This window comes from Miscanthus floridulus, chromosome 14 (genome assembly GCF_019320115.1).
Source record: "Miscanthus floridulus cultivar M001 chromosome 14, ASM1932011v1, whole genome shotgun sequence".
In the NCBI taxonomy this organism is placed as follows: Eukaryota; Viridiplantae; Streptophyta; class Magnoliopsida; order Poales; family Poaceae; genus Miscanthus; species Miscanthus floridulus.
The window spans coordinates 53,270,858-53,284,659 of record NC_089593.1 but is presented as its reverse complement, the minus strand read 5'-3'; the positions used below and the strand labels follow the sequence as shown (position 1 = coordinate 53,284,659).

General features: G+C 51.6%; 1 protein-coding gene across 1 annotated transcript; it reads right to left on the bottom strand.

Annotated features, from left to right (window-relative positions):
• Nucleotides 1-269: 269 nt before the first annotated feature.
• LOC136503454 (uncharacterized) lies at nt 270-1,046 on the bottom strand. The gene has a single exon (XM_066498529.1). The coding sequence runs from the start codon at nt 1,044-1,046 to the stop codon at nt 270-272; it is 777 nt and encodes a 258-aa protein (XP_066354626.1).
• Between the last annotated feature and the right edge of the window lie 12,756 nt (nt 1,047-13,802).

Here is a 13,802-nt window from a genome sequence, read left to right as displayed (position 1 = left end):
CATTACTAGTGGAGACATTAGAGTCTTTGGTTGCCTTAGAAGAAGTTGAAGTGCTAGCCCAAAGAGTGTTGTAGTTTAGCACAAGATTTTGGTATTTTTATTCCAAGCTTGTGAGGCTTCCTTGAGCTATACTTTTCTCATTCTTGAGGCTAGCTATTGTGTCATTAACCAAGGAATGTTCTTTAGTCAATTTCCCAATAGTGTCATTTTCTAAAGACAATTCTATGGTTAACTTCTCAACCTTCATTCTTTCCTCAATGATAGATGGTTCAAGTGCAAGGTTTTTGTCTCTCTTGAGTGATTATTTCTCCATGCAACTCCAAGCATCTATCCCTCTTCTCTAATTTCTTCATTAGCATTTTTATTTTAGTGTAGGCCTTTTTACCAAATTTTCTTATCATGCTTTCTTCAATTGCTTCCATGTTCTCATCACAACTACTATACTCATCACTACAAGAAGTGGGCGAGACATGTACCTTCTCCCCCTTAGCCATGAGGCAAGTTGGAGTGTAGTAGTCATTGTCGATGAGATTGGAGAAGAGCCTTGGTGATGAAACTAGGTCAGGGAAGAGTTTTGGTGGTGAAGCCGAGTCAGGAAAGATCATGGTTGGTGATGAAGAGTGATGGATGGTGATGTTGATGGCTCCTTTCTTCTTCTCATCATCACTTGAGTCACTATCATTTGACTCGGATTCTTCACCAAGATGATCTTCACCTCTCTTCTTGCCTTTGTTCTTCTTGTCTACATCCCTATTGTACTTATTCTTCTTCTTCTCTTTAGGACAATCAGCTATGAAGTGACCGGTCTCACCATACCCATAGCAAAACCCCTTCTTGTACCTCTTCTTTCCATCACCATAAGTCTTGTGGTTGCTCTTCTTCTTCATAAATTTTCTAAGGTTTCTAATTACAAATGCAACCTCTTCATCAGACTCTTCTTCTTCACTTGAGGAGTCATCATTCACTTTCTTCTTCTTCTCTTGACTTGAACTTTTGTCTTCATGACCTTGAGTTGCCTTTAGGGCTGCATTCTTGTTGTATCCCATTGCACTAGGATTTTGATTATGAGCATTGATTGCATCTTCATCTAGACACTCATGATGCTTGAGCTTTGAAAGAACTTCTTGTGGTGTCATCTCATCATAACCGGGTCTTTCCATGATCACGGATGCAAGCATGTTGTTCTTGGCTCTATAAGTTCTCAACATCTTTCTAGCAACCTTGTTGTCATCCCATTCATTTCTACCAAGAGCTCTTATGAGGTTGACCAATGCCATGAGCCTATCAAACATAGCTTGAGTTGTCTCACCTTGCAAGAACATGAACGTTTCCAATTTACCATGAAGTAGCTCAATGTTGCCTTTCCTCACACTCTTATCTCCTTCGAAGGATACTCTCAAAGGATCCCAAACTTGCTTAGCACTTTCCATTCCATTCACTTTGTTGAGATCATCCGAACTCAAACTTGCGACAAGCAAAGATACGGCTTGTGCATTTTGGTGGAGGTTGAAAGCTTCTTCCGGAGTTATCTCTCTATCTTCATCGGTGGAAATGGTCACACCAACTTCCACAACTTCCCAAAGTCTTGCGGCAATGAGGTGCATCTTCATCTTATAGGGCCAATCAGTGTATCTTGTTCCATCAAAATGAGGTGCCTTGCCATGGTTGACGGTAGGGAAATGCATGGGTGGACCTTTGATGAGTTACCCGTAGTCAAAACTGGTGTTGGAGTAGATTCCTCTACCATGACTATTTTCTTTATCACCTCCAATGTCACTTGTGTTGTCTTTGGTTGCATCATTCTTGCCACTTATAGCATCTTCAACCTTCTTGCTCAACTCTTCCTTCATCTTGCTCATCTCATCTTGCATCTTGTTCATTTCATCTTGGAAAAACTTTGTGTTGGGTTCATAAACCTAGGATTCCTCATGGACCTGCTTCCTAGCAAAAGCTTGGCCTAGTAGACAACATTGTGAATGACATGCAACTCCTAGGCTAGCCCAAATACCGAACGATAGGCTAGAAGGGCGATCCAGACTTTGACTGGAAGGCCTGACCAAGGAGGAATGACTCTCGCTTCTGACTCTGGCCCACCTCTCCAACCGGAAGGCCTGGCCAAGAAGGAATGGTGCTCGTTTTGACTCTAGCCTGTCTCTTCGATTGGAAGGCCTCACTTCTGACTCCATCCTGTCTCTCTGACTAGAAGACCTTGCTTCCAACTCTGGCCCGCCTCTCTGACCAGAAAGCCTGGCCGAGGAGGAACGATGCTTGCTTCTGACTCTGACCCACGTCTCCGACCAGGGGAGCACCGAACCTTTGCTTACAGCTCTTCTCCGACTAGCACAGTCGGAGCCGACTGGGACCAACCGACTGGGGATGCCCACTTGGTGAGGACCAAGAAACAGGCAGAGCAAGTAAGGTAGGGCACTCAAGTCAACTGTAATACCTAGGACCATACCCTATGCACCTGTAGGATAGTACCAACAGGGCATGTCAGAGGGTGCCCTGCAACCTTCTAGGCATGTCAGAACCCAAGCAATATTGTGGGTGCCAACATTCTGCCCTATAGTGTTATGGGCGCCATCAATTCCCATACTAGGCGAACATGGTAAGACTCCCCACATGCCTCTGGGCATCAACAGTGTTGTGGGCACCGTCATTTACCATATATGGTGAACACGGTAAAACCTCCCACATGCGTCTGACAACAATAGTGTTGTGGGAGCCTACCATCCTCTTGTACCCGATGGTGTGGGCAACAAGACTCAGACACAAACATACTCTCTCTCCCTCTCTCACTTATAAGGCCATCTCCTTCATCTATAAAAGGGGATGCGTGCTCTCCCAAAAAGAGAGGATCAATCGGACTACAACTGAAACACACTCCAATGATCCAAACAACCAAGGATCCCAACAAACAATAGACATTCGAACACTTAGCACATAGCGGAGCTCCCATCACTCTCAGCCCTTCAAACTAGAGTCTGACCAGATCTCTTGCACCCCCCCATCTTTCTCCCTCTCATTTGTAACCCCACTGCAAACTTCGAGCACCTAGGCTCAGGAATAAACTCATTGACCGACTCACACTGGATGTAGGGCACATTGCTTGAACTAGTATAAACCCTGTATCATTGAGTGCTAGGCCACATCCAATCATAACGTATGGCAAAACTACAAATATTTACATGTTGGTCACTTTCTGCACCAACAGTTGGCGCCGTTCGTGGGGAAGACGTCATATGTTCACGCTTTTTGGTCATCGGATGGCCCACTTTTCCGTCATCTTCACCATGGCGGGCTCAAGCGATATGACTCGCTTTGGCTCGCTAGAGTTTCCTGCACTCCCATCTATTGGGATGTGGGTTCCACCCGTCTTCGAGTTGTCCCAGGCCTTCCTCTTCAGAAGCCTAGACTTCATCGCCTACCAGCTCGGCATGCTGCACCTCCACGAGGAGGCACCCATCCCGGTGCCCATCGGAGGGGTGCCCTCCATTAGCTCCACGACTCTAGCAACTTCAACGATGAGGCGCCTATGCTTCATTCTGAGCATATGCTCTGCTCAAATCTTGCTATGAGTAACGTACATACTATTATTTACTCGCTATTTACTATCTTCCGCCGATTATCCAGAGGGACCGCGTTGTCTGCACCGCAACCACCATACAATCGGTTCCCCTATGACCTCGTGTCCCCTATAGACATGTACGATCGGGGGCTTCAGAAGGTGCTGATGCCACCCCCACTCACATCCAAATTCGTGGGGATGGCAAGCTACACTCCCACCTCTTTCCACAAACTCATGGATGATGGGGTTGAGAGCGACGGCTCCAGCATCGGTGATGTGGCACCTTGCCATCGTTTGTTCTGGGAGTGCGCTATGGTGGATGCTCTAGGACAGCCACCGATGGTAGCGGAGTCCTTGTAGACTCACACCCCACTGGACCCTCGCACAGATGCCCTTGCACTCGCACAAGAATACGGCAAGGAGCTACAACAACGGTAGCAGAACCAGCCGCCACCTGTGCCGGCACGCTTGATGCGACACGTTGCACCCCATGCACATAACCTGGTGAGCAGTGCTTAGGGTCACGCCCGTCAGGTTCAGCGCAACATCATCGATGGGGGGAATGATCCCCCACAGCTTGCTCGGGCTGGCCAGAACATCGCCGCAGCGGGGATCCTTCTGCACGGCCTTCCCGAGCCGGACAACCCCTAGGAACAAGAGATCCACCAGAACCTCTGGGCACTGGTGGAAACCGCCGCCATTCAATAGGCGAAGAGCTCCACATCACGACACTGACTCATGGCCTCTCTCCCCACCAGGGGAGTGAGGACACACCAGATGAATCGCTCCATCTGCTCACCACTATAGCTGTCGAGCATGGCATAGGAGGCCACATCTACGCCATGGTCTGACCTGGTGCATGCTCCACACCAGCCCCCTGTGCGTGAGCGGCTCGGGCCAAACCAAGATGCTCACAACATCATTAGCAACTGGCATCGAGCCCAGCATGATGATGATGTTCATTGAGCAGCAGTGAGGGCAGGCGACATAGACCCTGGCTAGACCATCGAGGGGAGCGGTGAAACACATCCCAGGCGCGGTCACTGGCCAGACAACCAGAGTCCTAGCCCGGATGGCCCGGGACCATGGGCCTTTGGCCGACGCATCCAGAGAGCGTTGTTCCCATAGCGTTTTTGACTGCCCACCAACACCGAGGAGACAAACCCTGATATATGGCTTGAATATTTCTGGCTCACCTGCCAAGCCGAAGGAGTGAATGATGACCACTTCATCATTCAGTACCTCCCCATTTACGTGGGGGAACATGTTCAAGCATGGCTTGAATTCCTCCTGCACGACAGCATTTGTGATTGGGCGGACCTCAAGAGGGTCTTCATCAAGAACTTCTAGGGGACGTACATCCACCCTAGAAACTCCTAGGACCTCAAGAGCTACCAGTAGGAGCCCAATGAGTCCCTGTGGGATTACATCCACAGGTTCTCAAAGCCGTGCAACTCCCTTCCTAATGTCATCGACATGGACGTCATCAGCGTGTTCCTCTTCGAGACAATTTGCGAGTCCCTGATCCACAAGCTTGGCTGCCTGAAGCCTCATACCACTTGTGACCTGCTTGACATTGCCACGAACCACACCTCCAGCGAGGAGGCAGTCGGAGCGGTCTTCAATGGAGGCTAGGACAAAGGCAAGGCCAAGCACGAGGATCAGGACAAGGGCCCCTCCATGTAGAGGGGCAAAAAGAAGAAGAAGGATCGATGCCGACCGGCCAACTCCATGTTGGTCGCCGTAGCTGATCACACAGGCAAGCAGCCCCAGTAGGGCCTGCCTGACCACTTCAACAAGCACATGGAGAGCACATGCACCAACCACGCCTACCCCGTCAAGCACCTCTATAAGGACTATGAACTCCTCAAGCACTTTCTATGATAGGCCAGCAGGCCGAAGGAGGGAAAGGGAAAGGAGGTAGCAGCCAAGAAGGGGGGTGTGGCAGGCAAGGATGTGGACAACTAAAAGCCCCTATATGGTGACCAAAGTAATCTAACCAGGCACCTACCGACTGAAGGACAACAACGGCAACGTTCTCACCAACACTTGGAAGAGCGAATAGCTACGTCGTTTCTTCCCCTAAAATTCGGTCTTACCGCTTTCTTTTCATTCAATGTTTGCTCCTACAAGCACCCCGGCCTGAACACTTCTGGCCTAGGTCGCTTGGGGCTCCACAAGGGTGCGATACCACCTCTTTTTTTACTATCATATGGTAAATACATCTTTTTACCCAAATGAAAGGGTAGTCTGTTCCTTTAATTATCTTATGTAACTTTGCTTCAACATTCCGACCGATCGCACCCCACCTCTACCTACGCTTATGAGCAGCTGAGCCTCACAGGCCATGCTCGGGCTCTTAAGGTTGTAGTCTATGGGATGAACGGGCAGGTGCAAAAAAGAAAGAATAAAAATAGAGCTATGCTAAGGTAAAAACAAGGAACGGACGGAACAAACTTCCCTGAACGAAGTGAGTCCATCACAAAAAATGAAACTGATTGTATTCATTAATACACAAAAATGTTTACACGGGGGCTTCCCCACGAACTCATCCTTTACATATACTAAGTACTTCTACTCTAATTTCTACTATGGCTGCCAGGTGGCATCGGCTGATGGCGCGACCAGCGAGGGAAGGGGCTGCTCATCCTTCGGCTGGGCAACGTTCGGCTCGGTCGGAGGCGGGGCGACGTTCACCTCTGACCTAGGCTCCACTCCATCTATAGGCTATGCGCCTTTGGCCACGTTCGCGTGACGAGCATCCATCACCCACTGCATGGAAACTTGCTCGGCCACCAACTGTGTGTGTGGCAGCATGCTCTCCCCAAGCATGTGGATGTCTTCTACGCTCTAGCCATTAGCATACCGCTATAGATAGCGGTGAAGTCCAGGTCCAGGTGGTGCGTTGCCACCGAGGTCAGCACCCCCGATGTCCCATAGAACATTTTGTTGGTGATGAGAGCCTGAACCTCATCTAGGACCTCCTCCAGTCGGATGGCGGGCGTGCTAGTGCTTAGCGCCAACCCAAAGACCTCTGATACAACGAGCTGGGCAACATTGCGCATCTAGTCAAGTTCCCCCTCAAGAGCATGTTGCTCTTCAAGGGACTTGTCCAGCACCTCTGCATTCTGGCCAATCATCGCCTTGGCCGTCTCCAGGTCCTGCTCCAGCGATGCAACCTTTCTGTCGTGCTCTAGAAGAAGAATGACAAGCTTAGAAGCAAGCTAAAGGAAGAAACCAAGACATCGAAAGCAGAAAAGGTACATACCGAGGTGGGTGTTCTCAAGGATGGAAAGTCCTTCCTCCTGCTGAGTCACCTGCTCGCGTAGCCGAGCGTTCGCCTCCTCCGACTTGAGCACCCGGCCCTGGAGCACGAGCACTTCCTAGTCCACCTCCGACCAAGCCTTCCGCTGTGTCTCTAGGGCCTCCAAGGAACTCTAGAGCACCGCCTCGATGTTCACCAGGGACTTCTGTAGCACCGCCTCGGTCTCTGCCTGATGGGCCTTTGCCTTGTCGAGCCCCTGCTCGGCAGCGGTCGCCCGCTCCGCTACAAGCACTTTCACTGCCCGTGCCTCGGTCGCCTCTACTGCCCAGTCTTGGGATTCGCTGTGGGCGGACTCCAGCTCGCACTCGAGCTCGGCAACCCACCATGACACCACATCTTCCTGCTCCATCTGGGCATGCTCCATCTGGAGGAAATGAGACTTGCGGCTCGACATCTCCTCCAGACCCTGCAAAATGAGAAGCAGCATGCTAAGGCAACCGACAAAAGACCAAGGAGTCAAGGACGAAGGCAGAAAACTCACCTCCACGATGCGAGGTAGGTCAATCGTGACCGCCTGCTGGATGGACTTGACTCGCTTTAGGGCCTCCTCGAGCTTCACCCTGGTTTGGGCGAGATCAGACTCCATCACAAGTCTTCTCCCCCCCAAGCACCTCCCAGAGCTAATCCTCCTACTCATCCCGAAGGACGAACCGCACCTTCCTCAGGTCCTTAGGGCACGACCACACTATGTCAGTCACCCCTAGCCCACTAGAGGGCCTAGCTGAGGATTAGATCACCGCCAGCTCCTGCGACAGTGCTAGTGGCTCCACCTCATCACTTGCTTCACCGTCAGAGGGGATCTCCACCACCTTGATTTCATGGGCCTTTGGCAAACGTTCTGCCTCTGGCCTGGCCGTGTCTCCCCCTGCACCTCTAGCTCTGTCTGGGAAGGTGAACCATGTGGCCCTCTGCCCAGTGAGGCAGGGAGCTCGGTCTCCCTCTCCTCTTCTGTCGTAGCCAATGGGGGAGGGGCTGCAAGGGTCACCTCCAATGTAGCCTCCACCATCGTCGAGATTGCCACCATCACCTCTGCCACCGCCGCCGTACTTGCAACCAACTATGAAGGCACCAGCCTCGGAGGGGAAGGATGTGCCGCCACCACCTTGCTCTCCCCTCAACTCATCATGGTGCACTGCAAGGTGGGCCTCCACTCCTCCCGTATGGAAGTTGGGGCAATGCTTAGTCCTGTCAGCATTTGGCCGCTATTGAAAAGAACAGGTCAGTCACACTCCAAAAACTCAACTATGAGATCAAAAAGAAATAAAGAGCACATACTGGGTTGTAAGCAGTAGGGCTCTAAAGCCCTGACCCGACGATAATGGGTCATCTCGGCCGGCTCCCGATTGTCCCATGAGTCACCACAACCACCGTCTTGAGACACGCCGACCGGAGCAGCTGGTGGGGTGTCCCCCCATTATGGGTCACGCACCGACACTAGCCCCGATGATGCACGGGTATGAGCCCACTCCTCCGATGGCCACAGCGACCACGTCCGCTTCACCTCCCGCTCGCTAATAGCATCCGAGCTCATGGCATGCTTCCTTGGCACGGGAGCATCACCATGCCTCTCCGTGTCCTGCTCACCACTAGTAGGTGCGGCCGCTGGCTCACGATGTGGCACCGAGGTTGTGCTGGCATCCAGGTGTCCCTCCTCCTCAGAGGAGATCATGTCGTCACCCATCTCTGAGGGGTCCTCTAACTCGAGCTCCGCCTCAATGTTGCTCATGTTCTCCTAGGCCCACATGCACCGGGTGATATCCTACTCCTTCTAGTGCTTCCTCTGAGCCTTCTTAGCTATCTTCTTCTTTTTGGCATCCGTCGCCTACTTCTGGGTAGCTTGCTGGGCCACGCCCTCTGGCCCCTTCGGAAGATGCGGCCAGGACTTATAATGCACGAGTCCCTACGGAATGGATGACTTGAAGTCAAGATTGTAGGAGAACGGAATCAAAATGGACACAAAATAAGGAAAGGAGAACGTACTAGGTTGGACAGCCTTGAAGCGTTGAGAGCTCTGAGCTCCCCATCGAGGGTCTCTTTGGCCCTCAGTTGCAGCACCTGGTCAAGTTGGCTCTAGACTTCATCGCTCACCAACTCCTCCGACGACGCATGGTCCAGGTCGATCAGGCCATTGTACATCCACATTGGTTGCATCCTTTCTGCTAGCTAGGCAACCCGATGGTAGAAGAAGGTGTGGAACACCCACACCCCATCAAGACCCTACTGAACCAACTTCTAGAGCTCTGCCTCAATGATCTCCAGCTTCTTCTTCTCCTGGCAAAAAGGGCCCCACGGCCAACTATCCTGCATCTCTGGCCTTCTACCGGTGAGCGATGGGAATGGCGCCTCCACTGAGTTCCTGATGTAGAACCACTCCCCATACCACCCCTGGTTGGAGTCGCAGGGGGTGTACGTGGGGTAGGCGCCCAACACACTCGGCTTCTTCTACAGTGTGAAGCCCCCCACCGGCATGACTCTAGGTGGGTCCCCTTTGACAAGGCTCGCCCGGAGAAGAGCCACCAGAAGAAGTCCACGTGTGGCCCATCCCAAGGAAAGCCTCGCAGATGGCGATGTGCAGCACCCCAGTCGGGTTGAGGTGCTGTAGCTCCAGGCCCCACTCATTGAGGAGCCCACAGAGGAACTAGTGCGCGGGGTATCCTAACCCATGCTCGTGGAAAGTGAGGAAGGAGACGACCTCATCGGCCCGAGGTTGCGGAAAGTCCTCCCCTACAGGAGCCCTCCAGTGCGCCACCTCCTTCGATGGCAGCACCCTCTTCTCAGCGAAGGCGGCCAACTCTGACTCAGTCACAATGGATGACCTCCAGCTCAACATTATGCTCTAGATTTGCAAAATGGATCTGTAAGTTTCCCCTCTCCCTTGCTCTCCCCTCTCTCTTGCTTAGGAAACCGCCATGATGCATGAACACTCTTGGCGACAAGAAAGAAGGAAGAGAGGTGGTAGATGGGGAATAGGCGAAGGAATGGGACAAAAGTCCTCTCCCTTCCCCTATTTAAGGAGGAGGCGCAGCGGTTGGGGAAAGGCAAATGATAGGGGGCAAAAAACCCTCTCCCTTCCCCATTCAATACAGATGGGATGCGATGGATCTCCACCCATGAGAGACCAATGAGCTTCCTGAGTCGATCAAATGGCTCTGGCGAACGCCAAGAGACAGGTAAGGAGGAGAGGGACGCCCCATGTGGGCCATGCTGACTCTGTCATGAACGACAAGCATGGATCTTGGTCGAACATATCCGATTGGAGCTCCTCAAACCCTGTCACTTGAGTCATCAAGGTAACATTACCAACCCCCATTATTTCATTATATGATTCATTCATTCATCTATTGTCATTCATACATTCATACACACATTTACACATTCATCCATGCACGCATTCTTTCATCCCATACATCCGAAGCATCGCATATGTAGTCAAATGCATCACAACGCTCTATGTTGCGTCATGAAGCGGTAGTTGCCTCATTCAACATGAGCAACGACTGAACAGGGTTTGAAGGTCGGCCCACAAAGGGCTCGAGGCTGCCTCACATCAAACAGAGCTAGGGGAGAAAATGCAGATGAGCCCTGAGTAGCCCTCACCTAGTCTACTCTAAAGCAGACAAGGTCATCTCAACCTTATCATTTGATCCTAAACCTTGAGCCATGCCCACAGAATCTTCATCGAGGGGAGGCCAGCCAGCCACCCGGGTCGGTCTCCGAAACAACCTAGGCATCAGCCGGGATGCGGTTAAGGAGCAGTGGAATGCCACATGAGGGCTATGCCGACCCCATCATGAATGATGTTCCCAGATTTCACTCAAACATGCCCGGTAGCGAGCTCACCAAGCGTGTCGCTCGAGCCATCGAGGCAAGCAACGTTAGCTCAGCCCCTCTAGTTGTGAAAACCACGGATGGGGTAACGCATGAAACTTAACCAATCCCTACCAAGCCCAATGGGGCTTAGGGGCTCAAGATGCCCAACACCTTGGCTCACCCAATCCCTCATTGTGCCCAGCGCCTAGATTCGTGACTCCGACTCGCCCGATCCCTCGGCACATCTGATGCCTAGATCCGTGACTCTGGCTCACCCGATCCCTCATTGCACCCAGCGCCTAGATCCATGACTCTGACTCACCCAATACCTTGGCATGTCTGATGCCTAGATCTGCGACTTTGGCTCGCCTGACCTCATGTTGCGCCCAGTGCCTAGATCCATGACTTTGGCTCACCCGATCCCTTGTTGCGCCCAATGCCTGGATATGTGACTCCACCTTGCCCAATCCCTCATTGTGCCCAGTGCCTGGATCCGTGACCCTGGTTCACCCGATCCCTCATTGTGCCCAGTGCCTAGATCCGTGACTCCGACTCGCCCGATCCATCAGCACATTCGACGCCTAGATCCGCGACTCCAGCTCGCCCGATCCCTCGTTGAGCCTTGCACCAGGATCCATGACTTCAGCTTGCTCGATCCCTCATTGTGCCTTACACCAGGATCCATGACTCTGACTCACCTGAACCCTCGATGCGCCTGACGCCCTAGTTGATGACTCTGTCTCACCTAGTCCCTTAGCCGCGACCAAACGCCTGGGACCACGCTCCTAGAAATGATGGGCCGAAAACTAGAAAAGAAGAGGTTACGCCCACCAAGGTGCGCACACACAAGCCCACTAACAAAAACCACCCAGGCAATTCTGCCTGAATCACCCAGGGGCTCGGGGGCTACACGTGCGGGTGCGCTCGCGCGCACCCACTGTCGAAACAAAAAATTCCCCCGCTGGCAATATGGAAACAAAAAATTCCCCTGCTGGCAACACAGAAAACCCCCTAGATGATTCTACCTAAATTGCTCGGGGGCTCAGGGGCTACACCCGTGGGTGTGCTCGCACGCACCCACCATCAAGACAAAAATCCCCTAGACAATTCTACCCGAATCACCTAGGGGCTCAGGGGCTCCTGTCGGGTTCATAAACCTAGGGTCCCTCATGGACCTGCTTCCCAGCAAAAGCTTAGCCCAGCAGATGACGTTGCAAACGAGACGCAACTCCTAGGCTGGCCCAAATGGTCACACCAACTTCCACAGCTTCCCAAAGTCTTGTGGCAATGAGGTGCATCTTCATCTTGTAGGCCGAATTAGTGTATCTTGTTCCATCAAAGTGAGGTGGCTTGCCATGGTTGATGGTAGGGAAATGCATGGGTGGACCTTTGATGAGTTACTTGTAGTCAAAACCGGTGTTAGAGTAGATTCCTCTACCATGACTATTTTCTTTATCACCTCCAATGTCACTTGCGTTGTCTTTGGTTGCATCACTCTTGCCACTTATAGCATCTTCAACCTTCTTGCTCAACTCTTCCTTCATCTTGCTCATCTCATCTTGCATCTTGTTCATTTCATCTTGGAAAAACTTTGTGTCGGGTTCATAAACTCAGGTCCCTCATGGACCTACTTCCTAGCAAAAGCTCAGCCCAGTAGATGACGTTGCGAATGACACGCAACTCCTAGGCCAGCCCAAATACCGAACAACAGGCCAGAAGGGTGATCCAGACTTCGATCGGAAGGCCTAGCCAAGGAGGAATGACGCTCGCTTCCAACTCCAGCCCACCTCTCCAACTGGAAGGCCTGACCAAGAAGGAATGGCGCTCATTCTGACTTAGACTTGTCTCTCCGACCGGAAGGCCTCGCTTTTGACTCCAGCCCATCTCTCCGACCGGAAGGTCTCGCTTCCAACTCCGGCCCTCCTGTTTGACCGAAAGGCCTAGCTGAGGAGGAATGGTGCTTGCTTCTGACTCTGACCCGTATCTCCAACTGGGGGAGCACCAAACCTCTGCTTACAGCTCTTCTCTGACTGGCGTAGTCAGAGCCAACTAGGACCAACCAACTGAGGATGCCCGCTCGGTAAGGACTACAAAATGGGTAGAGCAATTAAGGCAGGACGCTCAAGTCAACCACAATACCAAGGACCATACCCTATGCATCTATAGGACAGTACCAACAGGGAATGTTAGAAGGGTGCCCTACAACCTTCCAGGTATGTCAGAACCCAAGCAATATTGTGGGCGCTGACTTTCTGCCCTATAGTGTTATGGGCACCATCAATTCCCATACTAGGTGAACATGGTAAGACTCCCCATATGCCTCTGGGCATCAACAGTGTTGTGGGCGCTGTCATTTACCATACATGGTGAACACAGTAAAACCTCCCACATGCGTCTAACAACAATAGTGTTGTGGACGCCTACCATCCTCTTGTACCCAACGGCGTGGGCAACAAGACTCAGACACATATGTACTCTCTCTCTCTCTCTCACTTGTAAGGCCATCCCCTTCATCTATAAAAGAGAGGATCAATTGAACGACAACTAAAACACACTCCAATGATCTGAACAACCAAGGATCCCAACAAACAACAGACGTTCGAACACTTAGCACAGAGCGGAGCTCCCGTCACTCTCGGCCCTTCAGACCAGAATCCGACCGGACCTCTTGCACCCCCCATCTTTCTCCCTCTCATTTGTAACCCCATTGCAAACTTCGAGCACCTAGGCTCAGGAATAAAGTCACCGACCGACTCGCATTGGATGTAGGGCATGTTGCCTGAACCAGTATAAACCCTGTGTCATTGAGTGCTAGGCCACATCTGATCACAACGTACGACAAAACTACAAATATTTACGTGTTGGTCACTTTCTGCACCGACACTTTGCTTGCTCAGCCATCAACTCTTTTGCAATTTGCTTGGCCATCTCGGTGGCATCAGCTTTCATCTTTTTAATGTCCGACATTATTTCTTCTCACGCAGTTAAGCGCTAAAAGAAGACCTTGCTCCAATACCAATTGAAAGGATCTAAACAATGCCTAGACGGCAGTGAATAGGTGTATCTAAAAATTTCTACACAAACTCAAAGCCAAATGTT

Coding starts and splice junctions, on each gene's coding strand:
- LOC136503454 (XM_066498529.1), bottom strand. CDS start 1,046: ATGGGATACAACAAGAATGCAGCCCTAAAGGCAACTCAAGGTCATGAA.